At 37.7% G+C, this 16,240-nt stretch overlaps 2 protein-coding genes across 2 annotated transcripts; one reads left to right on the top strand and one right to left on the bottom strand.

The window, feature by feature from the left end:
• Positions 1 to 1,183: 1,183 nt before the first annotated feature.
• pole4 (polymerase (DNA-directed), epsilon 4, accessory subunit) lies at positions 1,184 to 3,492 on the bottom strand. Its single transcript, XM_032571094.1, has 4 exons — positions 3,112 to 3,492; positions 2,348 to 2,432; positions 1,581 to 1,622; positions 1,184 to 1,450 (listed from the first exon to the last, which is right to left on the bottom strand). Exons 1-4 carry the CDS (start codon positions 3,358 to 3,360, stop codon positions 1,437 to 1,439), a joined length of 390 nt encoding a protein of 129 aa, XP_032426985.1. The 5' UTR covers positions 3,361 to 3,492; the 3' UTR covers positions 1,184 to 1,436.
• A 1,903-nt stretch (positions 3,493 to 5,395) lies between these two features.
• LOC116725296 (serine/threonine-protein kinase NIM1) lies at positions 5,396 to 15,705 on the top strand. The gene is made up of 4 exons (XM_032571252.1): positions 5,396 to 5,683; positions 8,171 to 8,473; positions 8,765 to 9,033; positions 12,642 to 15,705. Exons 1-4 carry the CDS (start codon positions 5,662 to 5,664, stop codon positions 13,392 to 13,394), a joined length of 1,347 nt encoding a protein of 448 aa, XP_032427143.1. The 5' UTR covers positions 5,396 to 5,661; the 3' UTR covers positions 13,395 to 15,705.
• The last annotated feature ends 535 nt before the right edge of the window (positions 15,706 to 16,240 follow it).

The following is a 16,240-nucleotide window of genomic DNA, read 5'->3' as shown; positions in this document are numbered from 1 at the left end:
ATATTTGAAAAACAAATATTTCAAACCCCTACAATCATATCAACATTTGTTGGACATGTTTATAATTAATTAGAAAAATTATGTAGCAAAAATGCATAACCAACTTGTCACGATGTTTACCAAAGTATTGGTGTCCGGGTTGAATGTTGATTTGTCATTTCTCCACTGTTTGATACCTCAAACATTTTCTTAAAAATAATTTTAAAAGATTGAAAAAAAAGCATTTCTACACAGCATAAAGTCTGAACATACCTCACCGGAGGGTCTGAATACCAGCTGATATGACATTTTGTATTAGATGTTGGTTTAGTGGCATACAGGAGGATAAGAAAAAAAAACTAGACCAGAGCCAATAAGCTGCTGGCCATCAGCTGGAATAATTAACATATCGTCAGACTGGGATCACCTAATAAAGAAGAACCGGTTCTAGCTGATAAAACATCCACAAAAAGAAGGGGGCTGCACAGTGGCTCAGTTGGTAGTACTGTTGCCTTGCAGCAAGAAGGTCCTGGGTTCGATTCCCGCATGTTGAATGTTCTCCCTGTGCATGCGTGGGTTCTTTCTGGGTACTCCGTCTTCTTCCCACAGTCCAAAAACATGACTGTTAGGTTAATTGGTCTCTCTAAATCAGGGGTCTCAAACTCCAGTCCTCACGGGGCCGCAGTCCTGCAACTTTTAAATGTGCCTCTGCTGCACTACCTGAATAGAATAATTAGGTCCGTTAGCAAGGCTGGGAGAACTGATCCACACAAGGAGGAGGTAATTAAGCCATTTCATTCCAGTGTTTTGTACCTGTGGCTCATCTAAAAACTGCAGGACTGCAGCCCTCGAGGACTGGAGTTTGAGACCCCTGCTCTAAATTCTCCCTAAGTGGGTGTGTGAATGGTTGTGGGTCCTGTATGTCTCTGTGTTGCTCTGCAACAGACTGGCGACCTGTCCAGGATGTACCCTGCCTCTCGCCCAAAACGTTAGCTGGAGATAGACACCAGCACCCCTCCTCACCCCATTAGGGACAAGTGTTAGAAAATGGATGGAGGAATAAAAAAATAATAATTTTTTGTGCTTGCCAACTCGGTTCTGAGATTGTTTTTGACAGCAGCAAGTCAACTTCATGTTAAGCTGTGATTTCAGCTTAGCATGAAAGAAACAGGGGAGTTACAGAAATCTGATGCAGACAAACGAATGCTGTTTAAAACATAAAATTTATTTCAATGTATGGTAGAATTACCCAGATATTTACAGAAGAATATACACATTATATTCTTAAAAGAAAATCCAAAGGGATCAGCTATATATAAAAGCTGTCAATAAACACTGAATGTGTGAGTTTGATTCAGAAACGTCCCAGAGAGATTTATCGACAGCTGCTTCTGCAAAGGAAGGTTCTTGTATGATGGCAGAAATGACGTCTGCTCACTGGTCTCACAAAGGACTCTTTAATCTAGCGTACCTGCAGAGAAAACAGGAGAGGGTGTCTCTAATTTATGGAGTTAGGATAGTGCTCAAATTACACTGATGAAAGGTAAATAACTAAAATCTGAGCGCTGTGCTGATTTGTGTATTGTCTGAACAAGGCTTACCTTCTAGGAAAGCAAACTCATCTATGGCCTCAATAGCATTGTCTGTGAACAAAAATACAGCCATATTTTAACATTTTCATCACTGATATCAGTCTACTACATCCTATAATATTGTTGATAAAAAACACCAGAGCTGCTTAAAATGCATAAATATGTACCAATCATCTACAAGCTACATTTAAAATATAAAATGAAAACTGCAGACGTGGAGAAACCAAATTATTTACAACGACAGACATTTTGAATGAGCAATATTAGGTGTCTGGTATTGATTTCATCCAATTTAACCAGAAAATTGAGATATGGACATAATATTCTGCCAGGTTCCATAATGTCATACAATAGAATAATCTTCTGATTTTTCTCGATAGTTTTCCCATTATATCCCATAGTTCTCGTGACACTGAGCCTCCGTTTCCCGCCGTTGTTTTTGAGATTTTCACTTTAATCACTGAAGCTGGAAAGATATCAACTATGATAAATAAACAAAGCTAGAGCTCTTTGAGATTGGAGTGAAAGAGTTTGCTTAAAGAGTAGATAATGACATAACTCTACAAACATAATAAGAACCTTAATTGAAAAGCATAGAAGGTGGTTGTATCAGGCCCACACTGCCTCTGGCACAGACTGCATGAATTGTAAAAAGCATCTTTAAGAGTAAATTATCGTTTAGATGTAAAATCAACATACTTCACAAATTTCAGTTTCACTGATGTGCTAAATATCTCATACTACTGTAGTAGCTTATGTAACGTAACAAGACTTACCCAAGTCTTTTCTTTGTAATGTTTTCCTCTTTCCTTGCTGGGCGTACACAAGAGCATCTTTGGCAATCATCTCAACAAACAATTCCTATGAGATATGAAATAATGTAAATAAATATTTAATATTTCATTTTATACATGAAATGAACATTTTATGCTTATCCAAACAATTAATTTATTTAGAATTTATGTCTAACTATCTTCCTTATTCAGACCAAATTCTTACTGTAGTATTGTTCTCCCTGTACTATTCCAAAAACAAATAATCAGATTGAGAAAAACTTAAGAGTAGATGAGAAATTATAGCAATAAACATAAGCTATTTTTACAGGTTTATTTTACAGCTGCATGTGCTGTAGTTCTTTCCTTTTGTATCCGTTTCAACCACACTTTTTCCTTCCACTCAACTTCCCATTACTATGCATACAAAACACTGAAGAAGCAGCTTCTTTAGTAATGAGCTCCTCCTTGCAGGTGAAGTCAATGTCTATGTGCTGAACAACAGTCAATTCATTTGTCTTATCCACTGAGGAACACTTCTGTATTAATATTATTGTTTCTTACCCTTATGTAAAGGAGAATTTGACTGAATCGTGGGTTTTCATTAGATGGAAGCCATAATAGTCAAAATTAGCTAAATAAAATGCTTGAAATTCATCATCCTGTGTGGACGTCATTTGTATGACATAATAAAATCAACAGCAACGCTTCCATAAATCCTTGGTAATGATGCGACTGCTCTCTATTCCCTGCATCTGTGACTGTACCGTGGCTTTAGCGATGATGAACACGGACTCTTGGCTGGCGAGGGACACGTCTGGGTCGGTCTTCATCAGAGCTTTGATGCGGGCCAGCGGGAGTTTGGACAGGCGGCTGTGAGGCACGGCGGGCCCAGTGGAGCCTGTCTGCGGCTGCTGGCTCTTCTCCTCCACCGCCGCCCCGCGGTTCTCCTCTTCAGTCCCGCACCGCGCAGAGTCCTGCTCCGCTGGGACAGGCGCTTCTACAGTAGCTGCCATTCTATACAGGTGATCGTAACTTTATTTCTCTTAAACTCCACTCAGCTGTGAAAGTCTGTATTCATGTCAAAACACAAACATCTCTAGGAGCAGCGCGCCAGCATGTGCTTCCGGCTTGTTGGTGAATTACCTCTGCTTATTGGTCCGTCAGCTCAGGCACCGCCAACAAATACTCGTTTCTGATTGGACAGCTGAGAGTTAGCGCAAGGCTATTGGCTGGAATGAAATGTCCTTCAAGCCATGTTACCGCCACCGAAGATTCAGATGGACGTGCTGCAGTAATGTCGAGATTCAGACTTTGTTGTATGAATATGGCGATATATTTTAATTTTATAACGGTAAGATTAAATGTTCATTGGCTATAGAAATTTTGAACGTACATATGAAGAAAATTTGTTAAAGTCACTTCACGGTTTACCCACTAGAGGGCAGCAAAAATCAACGAAAGCTATAAAGTAGTACTTGTTTACGCAGCTGAAGTAGATAGCAGCAAACACACAAGAGCACGCAAATAAGAAATACTAAGCAAGATGTAATTGGGATGTTATTCTAATAATTGTTAATTATCTCCATTATATACCTGCGCCAATATCATTGTGACAAAGACAAACAACAAATTACCACAACCATTTGTCTACTTATTTTATTTTGTTAGTTTGTTATGTAATAGCCTGTGCAGTTTCTTGTTAAAGTATTTAGTGTAAAACTTATTTTCATCATGCCACGTGATGAAAAGAACGTGGCATTCACCTATGGTGGTGAAGGTTCTTATAGTGGTGAACTTTCACCACCATAAGACAGTAGTGAACTGGAGAGAATTTTTTTATCCATTGTTTTACCTTTTGCAAAGGAAAATCTGAAAATATGATCTGACAATTTTTCACATCCAGATACATTTTCCATATTTCTTTGCAAATAACTCAAGCTCAGTTCACTACTTGTAAGGATCCGTTTTTAAACGTTATCAATTGGACGTAGGTCTGGGCTTGCTGCAATCTAAACAATTTCGTTTTAGTTCTAGTAGTATGTTTAGGGCTGCTGTACTGCTGGAAGGTGAACTTTCACCACCGTCTCATCTTTTGCAGGTGCAATAGATTTTCTTTCAGGACTGTTCCAGATTTAGCTCCATCCATTGTCCATTAATTCTTAAACCAGCTTTGCAAATAGTGCTTTGCATGTAGGCCACACAGCTGGATTTATGCAGAGTTTAAATTACACAAAGGTTGACTCAGCTGTGTTCCCTAAATATTAGGAAGTCAACAATATTATGCAGTCTGCCTTTTATACAGCTGTAAAATGTTTTTTTAAAATTGTGTTTAATTTAAACAACAAGGTTATTGTTGGAAAGAGGGCTAAAATAGAACAAGGTAAAAATAACTGAAATAAAAAATATAATTCAGTTCACCAGTATACTCTTGATATGCTGCTTTTATTTCAGAAGTCAGAATATTCAGTGTTGTGTAATCAAAGTTAAGTGCATCCCCATTGCCAGCTGGGAAAACAGTTTAATTTGCTAGACATTGTTCTCAGTGACCCATAAGTTTACCAATATAAGACAATAACAATACATATATTTTTTTTATCTTTTTGCACAAACAATGAAATATATTTTACTACAAAAAATTGCTCAGTGTTATCACTGGCAACTCTTAATACTTTTATTTATGTGGTAGTAATATTGGAGTTTGAGATCTGCAGTTGTTGCAGTTGATTTTTCTGACTTATTTAAAAATTAAAACTTCCTGATACAAATGGAAGAGAAATCTTATCTCTTCCTGTCCACGTGCATCTCCCTTTTGCATTCAAGACACTCGCCATCTGTTGCAAAACACATTCACTTCATTGCTCCTTTGGATAATGCAAATAATTAGTTCTTATAGTTGAAAATGTAATTAAATTAAAAATTTGAGATGTATAATATTTAATATTTCAATTTGGTGGGAAAATGTACACAGTAATTTACCATATTGTGATATTTTTTAACATGAATCTTCAATACTTTCTTTAATTCTAAATGAAGTTTGGTCCAGCGGTTTAAAATGCAAACAGCTTAATTTATATTCCGATTCTAACATCACATCTGCAAACATCACTCTATAATCTGCATGAACATGGACGAATGGTTGCTCTAAACTCTGGACGTATGTTTTCAGCACTTTCATGAGGTCAGTTTGTGCCAGGGGAGATAATGAGCCGTCTACTAGTACATCGTATTAATAGGATTGTGAGGAGTGAATTAGTCCTCTGGAGCTCTATTCACATGTTTGGTCACAGTCAGGTGGTAAAGCCTCTGGGACAGACATGAAGGACCCACAACTCCCTGGTAAGATTTCCTACTTTACTAATTTATCTAAAATTCAACTTTATAACTGCTTTTTGTGATTTTAGTTGGACTAAGTTAACTAGTAGGTTAAAGATCATGAACTATGATATTTAAATCATCCCTTTATGGCATGCTGTGTTTAATTGAAGAAGAGCAGTTTTGCTTATTGGACATTAACTTTATTTTAAGATTATTTTTTTAACTTTCATATAAGCATATCTGGTAATTGGAGGAAATGTTTAGGTTTTATAACACTTTGTCATTTTATTCAGTGAATAAAATGACATAAACTGTCAGTGTAATTCTCATGTAATTTTATATAGAGAGAAAATATGTCACAGACATTCAGGGGTTAAATTTATCATTTAGATCTTATAAGCAAGTTTATTTATTTGTATTTTTAATTAGCTAAGATAATATGTAAAATATGGTGAAATACACTGTCTAAAATGAAGGAACATTTTTTTTATTGTCAGTAAACTGGAATAATGTTAACAAAAGTTGTTAATATTTTAACAACTTTTGTTCGGAGAGATCCCAGTGGTCAACACTGACCTCAATTTGGAAGCTCTTTAAAAAGTCATAGGGCCAGTAAGGTTTCTTAAAAATAACGTTCTACCTTTGGACGTAACCCATAAATACGTCCATGGGTTAAGAGAGGCCAGTAATCCTCATTATCCTGGGAAATTTGCCAAGCATGGACTAAATTTAGCCATCAGTGACCAGGCGGTAAAGCAGCGTGATGAAACAGCAGCTGACAGCGCAAAATGAAATATCTAAGAAATGAGTTTATATTTTAGGATCAGCAAGTCTATTATTTATCAGTTTGTTTTGGGAGGTTAAATGTGCTGACAAATGAACAGAACTCCTGACCCCTTTTTACCAGCTCCTTACATAACACTGAAGCTGTTGATTCCTGCTTCCTGTAAAAAGGAACATTGTGCAACTTTGGCATGAAAGTACAAAAAGGTTCCTGTTTGACAAAAATGAAAGCTGAAGTTTTAAAAGATCAGCTTTTTTTTATGTACTGTGTGAGAATTAAGATTCAGCTTTTTGGACAGAGAACAGGGGTCATCCTATAACATGCTAAATTAAACTCCTTAAAATTTACTTCATTTGTTTCTAGATTCAGTGCTGAAGTTTAACCTTGAAATTAAGCACTGATGAAACCTCCATTGTGAATTATGTAAAAGAGGGCAGACGTTTTATGTCACACAAGACAAAATGACATGACAGGGAGGTTAATCCCATTACCAATGTTCTAGACATGGAACGGCTTTACTAGTTGTCTCCATGCGGATTTCCCATAAGAGTCAAACACTGATGGCAGAGCAGCAAATATCTTTCTTATATAAGTAAGTAAGTAAGTAAGTGCTGCGTGGAAAAAAAATGTTTTGCCCTTTATTTGTCAGTGGTTATCTTATAGTATTTTATTAAGGTACCTATTGACATTTTAAATTTTTTCTTACATGATAACAGTGGTGTCCAAGGTCAATCCTTAAGGGTTTCTGCATGTTTAAATTTTTGTCATTTCTTCAACACAGTTTAATCAAATAATGGTTCATTAGCAGGCATCTGAAGAACATTATGACATGAGTTGAAGCATTTCAATCAGCTGTGTTGGAGCAGAGACACATCTAAAAATGTCAGGACACTGACCCTTGAGGACTGAAGGACTGGATACCTCGGCATTAAACCATTTGGTTTCTATGTGATAGATCAACACAAAGTAGTAGTTGAAAATTGTCACATAGCATAGAAATAACACAGCACCTCACCATGAACACATAATCCCAATATTGCGATGAAAGCGTCATGCTGTGGGATGCTTCGCTCTCCAGATACAGCGAAGCTGGCAGGAGTTGATGGTAAGATGGATGGAGCATACAGGGCAATCCTTTAGCTATGGTGGTGGTTCAGCTTTCATCAGGACAATAACTGTAAAATACTCCTACAGAATGGCTTAAAGCAAAGTATGTTGATGTGTTAGAACGGCCCAGTCAATGTCCGGAAATTTATTCAACTGAGAATCTGAAGCAGAACTTGAAAATGGATTATTAAACACACTAATTTTGTAATCTGTCTAAGCCTGAGCCATCTAGGAACAAAGAATAAGCAAAAATGTCATAGATATGCAAAACTGGTAGAATTTTATATCCCCCAAATATTTCATCCATTGTTGCAGCATAATCTGGTTCTACAAAGTACTGTCTACAAAGTGTTGATTCATAAACTGAAAATGAAAGTACACCACATTTTCACATGTGTGAAACGTTTTGAAGACCTAGGTATCATTTTCCCTGTCCTTTACATTAAAGCATTGCTTTATACTGATTTACCTCATAAAATCTCAATGAAATGCACAGAAGTTTCATTGGTAGCAAAAGGTCAACAGGTATGAAAACGTTTCAAAGGCACTGTTGTAATGCAACTCTCTCTGCTGTCATCATCTCATGTTTTTTTCTCTCCTTTTCTTAATTTTTCAAGGCATCAAAACACGGCTATGGCCAAAGCCAAAAATGAGCAAAAATGCCACAGACGACTCCACAAAAGTGGAAAAGTCAGCATCTCCCCTGGCTTCTGCTGCCACCAGTGTCATTCCACAGCTCACCGAGGCAGAAAGAGTCAAGCAGACTCCCATCGAAAGGGTCATCTATGACATGGCGCACAACGAGAGGATAGTCAGGGACCTGATGCTCGGTCGGCGGGTTGGGTTTTATGAGCTCCGTGGAGAGGTCGGCCAGGGAAACTTCTCTACAGTGAAGCTGGGCATCCATGCCTTGACTAAAGGTTTGAATTAATACCTTTTTCTCAAGAATTGTTTGTTTTTTAATTGCCCAAGTTGTAAAATGCTGGTAGCTTTTTCTAGTACAACTCAGCATCTTCCAAGTGATTTTTATGTGATTAGATTAAAACATGAAGTCCTATATTTTTACATCAAAATTAAACCTGTTTTAGTAGATTTAATATAAAAACCCTCAGTGTCCCAAAGTAAGTGTTTTGCTCTCACGTGAACTCCCTCTGTCTTCACTGGACGTTTTTACCACAAATCCACTCCTGCCTCTCATCTCCTGTTTGCAGAGAGAGTTGCTGTTAAAATTATTGACAAGTTGCGTCAAGACAAGAAGAGCCAGTCTTTGGCCCCCTGTGAGATCAGCTGCATGGAGAAGCTGAGCCACCCCAACGTTGTGCGCCTTTACGAGGTGATAGAGACCACCAGAAGGCTGTACCTGGTGATGGAGTATGGCAGCGGCGGGGACCTGTTCTCCAGAATCACCAGCAGGGGGAAGCTGAACGACCTGGAAACAAAGCTGGTGTTTGCACAGATCATCTCCGCTGTGAAACACATGGTGAGCCTTCGTGTCACTGTTAATCATCATTTACTACCCGGCACGACTCTACGCCACACGTGGCATGGACTGTTGCTACCTATTACTCTTTAACTAAGTTATGAGAAAATAATTTTAATTATTTTAAAGACTTGATTGTTGTTTTTCTTACTTTCACCTGCAGAGCAGAAGTTTTTTTTTGTTATTTTAATTTTAAGACAGAGGTAGTTGAAAGTAGCAATAAAAGTTGCAAACTGCAGTCAAACCAAACCTATAGTGTTTCAACCAGCTTGCCAAGATTAATAGCTCTGGGAAATGTAATCTAAGAGTTTTGCTTAAACACTCTACAGACATTCTTAATCAAAACCACTAAAAAATACGGATTAAGGAAGTCTGAAGAGACGCTCAATATTTTTCTGAAACCTGGATTTAATTCAGTGATTTTCATTGCTTTAGCCTCAAACAACACAACTCTGCTCTATGTTGAAATTGTACTGGCTAGATTACCTGCAGGAAAATAAGACTAGACGAAACAAACAAAACGTTTTTTGGCATACGACTGAAGTATAAAAGTGATAGTTTGTTTTGTGGATGCTGTTTGATGTGCTGAAGAGCTCTTGGTGTTCTTCAAGCAGTACTCAGTGCAATTACAGTTTGGAGAAATGGCAATAATTTATGACTTCTTCACATCCTGAGATCGTCAGAGTTGGTACATGTTATGGCATGACCCAGTTACCGCCACCAAGGCTGGTCCAAAGAGCCCATGAATTGAGCATGAATGATGTATCATTCTGCAGATTATCTTCCTGAGACTTTTGGGGCTTTAATTTTTTTATAATTATTGACAGTTTATTTAAATGTGTCAAAAAGTTCCTACTAGTTTAGGACTCAGTTAGCTTTTGAAGTGAATGGCCTCATTTTTCTGTATGTCTCAACAGGAGGATTCAGCTCTAGCCAGGTATATATTATACAGGGTTTTGGTCTCTAAACCTAAACAAAAACAATAGTTTGAGGAAGTAGAAGCAAGTTCTTTAATAGTAGTCTTTGGTCTAAATTTAAAGCAACTTTTATTGCCTTTTGTACCCCAGTGTTGAAGACGAAACCTAGTTAATCAAAGAATTTGCTATAAATTTTGGAGCCGCTGAACATCCCATGCAGTGACAGGTAAAATCAGCTGATACCTCCCTGGAGAGACAACCTCGAGGCCGTGTCAAACTGATGTGGCAGGATTAAAACACGTCTTGTCAAGTTTTCTAAGGTTATCTAAGGTTTCTGGCAATGAAACCTGCCATGCCTCAAAGGCCTTTGTCCATTTAAATTCTCATTTTTCCTCTCCAAACCTTTACTTGAAGGTTAGGACAGGTCTTTAGATCTCACAATTGTACACAAAAAGCTGATGATGCTTTTGATAAACAATAGATTTCATGTTTCTCCTATGTTAATTCAGTTACTAATATGTCAATTATTTATCCTTTAGGTAAATAATTTATTAGGTAAGTTCCATTGTAATCATTCAGTTTCTGATGAAATATTAATCGTGATTTTAAGAAAACAATAACATTACTGTTTTATAAATCTCATTCCTTTCTTTAAAATAAGAAGTCAAGGCTCTCTGATTAGGGAAAATCATTTTCCCTTCAAACTTATTTTAATAGATTTTACACCAAGAAGAGAAATCGTGTATATGACATAAAATTAGTATCAGGAAAGGTTTTAATTTTAATACTTTTTCCTCTAAAACAACAGAAATTTCACAAATTTAAAGCAGCTAAAAGAACATCACAGTTCCATAGGGGATTTTACCACACAGATGAATTCATATGTGAATCATGTTGCTGGACTATGCTTGGTTCTGACCCCTATTTGGACCAGTTAGCTCTGATGAATATGATAGTCATTGGCCTGTGATCAAATCAAAATAACTTAGTAAACTTCTGCTGGTATATGTAATTTATTGAGGTCAACAAGGCTTGAAATATCCCCCTGATGACTGATGGGTCCAAAACTTCCTCCAGGGAGGCACTGGCTATTTCTCTCTTTGTATCAATATTCATTTTCTATAAATAAATAAGTAATATTTTGTGCATTCCTTGGAATGGAAAAATTGTAGGCAAGCCTCACTTAGTTGAAGTCTGGAAATTTCCCACTATTTGTCTCTAAACAGATGCCTAATTGTGCACAGTGGGATGATATGATTCTCTTCTAAAAATGTTGCATCTTAAGTAAATGTTCGGAAAGCACAAAAGACAGAATTAGGCATGATATGGATATTTACTGAACCAGGAACACGTTCCCAAAAAGGTTTTAACCGTTAGATTTTACACTGTGGCACAAGTTACAATGGTGGTACTTCAAGGAAAATACGAATAAACCCACCAACCCATTCATCCGTCCATTGTTTGTACATGTTACTGAAGCAAGGTAAACCTTAATACCGCATACACTAAAATAAACCCAAAGAAACTGAAACAGATATGTAAGTAAAATAATAGATGACTGCCAACCAGTTGAAAAACTTTATAAATCATCCTACAATAGAGAAAATTATGTCAGAAAAATCACCTCTGACCCTCTCTAAATCATGAATACCGGCTGCTATAATCAGGTAGTTACAGCTTCCCCAGTTTAATAAGGTTATGAATGGAAAATTACATTTGTACATCAGCCAACAATGAAACTAAAGATGAAACATTTACCAGCTTAGGGCAGCATTGTCTGCTCTTCTGTGCACTTTAGATTGTGTAAGTTTGCCCATAAAACCACGCTGTTGTGCAAGAAAAATCTCAGACATGTTTTGACAATAAAGTTTAATTATACAGTGTGATTTTCCCTCTTTGAGACAAAATGTACAAAATAACATCTTATCACAGGTGGTCATATGTCAGTGTGACTTACCACATTTCACATGTTACATTTAACAACATAAGTGAAACACGTGTAATTTGAAACCTTTTTGATGATGTGAAGCACATGTGAAAACCTCTGGGATTACATGTGACGCCCAGATGCAATTATATGTAAAGTGGTATATGTGCTGAGCCTATTAAAAACTACCTAAAGGACTTTAACAGTACCAGCATCATTCGCCCAGCTGCACTCCCAACCACTATACATTCATGGTTGTCAGCTGACGATTTAGTGCCTTGCCCGAGGATACTTAGACATGCAGCGAAGAGGCTGGAATCAAACTCATATCCTGTTGTTTACTAGCTAAAGATTCCTCCTACTGATCCACCATAAATATTTATAGCAACAAAAAAAAAAAGAAGCTGAAAATGAATTTGTTTTGTTACTTCAAACACTGTAGTAACAAGTTAACCAAGGAAGATTATTGGGTGTGTGATATATGTTAGTTAGAAATTGTCTGAAATCTAGAGAAGCATTTTTATAGCAGCTGTTGGGTTTAGGAGAAACCAACTTTCCCAGGCTTCAAGCAACATTTCTGTTCATGTGCTTCAGAGGAAAAAATGCCAATGACTCCAAAGGTTTCAGGTGTTTTTGTTTAGTTTTGTTTTGGTAACATAATATGGCAAATAGAGGTTCTGTTGCAACATTCTCTTTTTTATTAGCTGAGTCTAGTGAGATTTGTTTCTTTGTACTTAAAATGTTTGTCTTTTGTGATTTTTCAGCATGACAACAACATCGTGCACCGGGATCTTAAAGCAGAGAACATCTTCTACACCACCAGCTATTGCATCAAGGTTGGGGACTTTGGTTTCAGTACAGAATGCGGCCCTAATGAGCTACTCACCAGTTTCTGTGGCTCCCCACCTTACGCTGCACCCGAACTCTTCAGGCAGAAAGGTTACGTCGGACGCTATTCGGACATCTGGGCTCTAGGTATTCTCTTGTACTTCATGGTGACAGCAACTTTACCCTTCTATGGAGACAACCTTGGGAGGCTGAAGCGCTGCATCCTGCAGGGGTCTTACAGCATTCCTTCGTTTGTACCTGATCCGTGCCAGATTCTCATTAAGGGCATGCTGCGGATTGTGCCTGTGGACCGCTCCTCCATCACACAGATTACAAACAGCACTTGGCTGAAGGGGATAGAATATCCTCGCCCATATGTCTCTTTACCCACATCTCCAGCCCACTTTGCCCAGGCCAATCAGACTCTGAGTATGGAGGAGCAGGAGGTAAAGAATTTCCTCTCAGGTTTAGGCATTTCAAAGGTTCATCTGGAAAACAATCCATGTTTAGACTGTAGAAGTCCTGTGACGGGGACCTATAGGATCCTCCTGCATCGGGCTCAGAAGAGGAGGCTTGTGGAGGCCGTGGGATACTCGGCGCATCACCCTGATGAGTACGGGAGTCCTAGCAAATGGTCGGAAGCATCTGTTGGCAAACACCTTCCCTCTGCTGTCTGTGTGATACTGTAATATAAATTAACAGTAGTGGACCTGGTGACGGATGTTGGTTCAGGCCTTGTCCACACTAACATGGATTATCTGCAAACCAGAGATTTTCTTTTCCTCTGTGTCTGAGATTTGTGTCATCTGTTTTCAATATGGAGGTCAGTTTTCAGTGGCGTAATAGAGGCCCACTTTGCACATGCCTACTCTGGCTTTTTGTGCTAGAATCCACAACAATAGAGCAATTTATAGGTCTTTTATTTCTGATTCTGTTACCTTCAAACTGAACTGAAAAAGTTATTGACTGAGAATAAAGGGCAAACTGAGTCAAAAAACACAAGCTGCAGTTGTTATTGGAGACAACTGCAGCATTTTAGCACTGCTTTTCCATGCTCAGGGTTTTACATTTAAATGAATGTAGTTGATGTTGTCATTATTCCAGGGACTGAAATGTTTTTAATGGGAAGTGCAGTGGGCTAGTATTCATGGGAGTTAGGAACCATAGCTGCCTACAAATAACTAAAATCAATGAATACTTGAGACTCCCTCTAAAAATGCTTAAAACTACCTATTTCAATAGTTCACACATATCAAATACACCATATTGCACAGCGGAAACTATCTTAGCACTTAAGCATCAACTAATATTTACTGTCTTTCTTATTTCCCCTCTTGTGGATATAGTCGATCTGTGCCAAGGAAAAGAAATGATGCTCCTGGATGACAACCAATAATGCATCAAATATTTATTAGATACGTCATCTTCCAATGCTGCATTTTCTTTTGACTATTATAGATGTGCTCTACAAAATAAAAACTGCAAACAAGCTGTTTTTTCTGAAAATACTTTGCAGCTACATTCCACAGAAAATCCACCAATTGGTGAATCCATGGATAGAAAGGGATCCACTGTGAAGGAACAAATTTTATTTTTGCCCCCCAAAAAATCCATATAAACATATCAGAGTTTCGTCACATGTGGATCAAATTGACCAATGCATGGAGGATGAGGTCTCCCAAGTGATAAGCTGTAGCTTTCTGTTCTGATTACAACAAGCTTACTGACTCAGAACATTATCTCTGAATGGCTATCAGCATCTTCCAATCCCTCTTAGTCAGGACATAAACCCTCAGAGTAATGCAAGGCCACAGGTAATGTTAATAGGGGAGACACAGACAACATGCTTTTTTCCAATCAAATGAAAGTTGGATGTTAACAACACATCCAGGAAACGAGGCAGATCATATGAGTTGACAATTCATGGATTCAGATTAATGCCTGTGCATGCATGGGAGTAAATACAGAACCTTCCTTGCAGCTACAGACACATCTGGGACACATACGTTGTTCTGTGATTGTGTGTTTGATCAATTTTTTTCCCATTTGTTTTTTGTTTTAAGTAAAAATTGATGAATGCTTTTGAAAACTGGATTGTATTCAATGCCACATCTCCACACGATTATAATCATGACAGAAGTGAGATGCATTCATCAAAATGGTTTGCTCTAGGATGTAAAATGTTTCAGTTTTTGCTTTAAGCCTGAAGGATCAATAAAACTTGATACTTGTGGAGAGAGTTCTCGGAAATTTTGGACTGAATGCTGAAACAGGAAACGTATGTATTCTTCGTCCTTTTTTCTTCCAAATTTTATCTCTAGATTTTAAATTGATGTTCTTTCCGTCACATCTCTTGTACCTCACATTTGGGATTTGCCTTCAGGGATTTAACCCAAGCGTGACTCCCTCCCATAATCATCAGCCCCCAGTTTACTGCCAGTTCTGACAGGGTCCGCAGGCACCTGTTCTGTCATAAAGCCAGTTGTAGCGACTTTGGGTTTCGCAATGGAGTGTTAATCCTTCAGCCTGCTGCCTGCTCACACATGAACGTGTAAACATCTCAATGGTAGGAGCCAATACTGAGATATTATCATAGTCTGTTTAAGTGCCAAGATGTTTTTGAATAGCTGTTTATTTAGAAAAACTCGTTCTTGCTCAATGTTGTTTCGACTTCAGAAAAATTTAATCTGCAGTATTGTCTGCACAATCATTCTTAGCCAGGATGTTATGATTTCATGTGGTGTCACTGAAAAGCAAACTTTAGAGATAGCAGCATCTATCTTCAGCATTTCTTTGCAAAAAAAAAGTACAAGACAATGGAAGTAATGATTTCAGAGCTTTATATCTAGATAATTAAACTAGTAAGAACATTAGATCAGTTTGCCTGACTGCAAGTTTGAGGGATATACTTATATAAACTACCTACAAGGGAATGTAAATCTGTTTGATCATGTTAACTAATGCATGACTGAAAATAAAATGAGACGCTGAAAACCTAAAGTCCTCTGCTTTTCTTTCATAAACAACTCTTTGCCCTTTCTGTCCTTTCACTTTTGAATTATAAAGTTGTGCCAGAATGTCAATTAAATAAGAAAGCTTGTTTTTGGCTATAACCATATTTGGCAGAAACGGGCCATCCTTAAGTTTTTGATGACTGATTAATGTGCTCGGATCATAAAACAAAACAAGGCTGATGTGATTGTGAAATACTGTTCACTTTCCCTTATATGGACAAGTTGCTCAAAGGGAGAATCCAATGGGACTGTAAGACTGTGGGAGACAAAATGGATAGATAAACTTGCCAAACCCTTTAAAATCAGGTCAATCATTTCCTTGAGAAAGAGATTACTTAAAATGGTCTGATGGGTATAAAGGCCTATAAAATCCTAAGCTTAGCTAAACACAATGAAAAATGAAAGCTTTCATATCTGATGTTTAAGGAGGATTTCCGTTGCTTCATTTATTTTTCTTTTCCTCAATAGGCTACCTAAGTAGGTCAACGTTATGATCGTACCAAAAGTGCAGTGCAGAAAAG

The sequence above is a fragment of the Xiphophorus hellerii genome, chromosome 9 (genome assembly GCF_003331165.1).
Source record: "Xiphophorus hellerii strain 12219 chromosome 9, Xiphophorus_hellerii-4.1, whole genome shotgun sequence".
NCBI classification, from domain to species: domain Eukaryota; kingdom Metazoa; phylum Chordata; class Actinopteri; order Cyprinodontiformes; family Poeciliidae; genus Xiphophorus; species Xiphophorus hellerii.
This window is presented reverse-complemented; position numbering and strand designations above follow the sequence as displayed.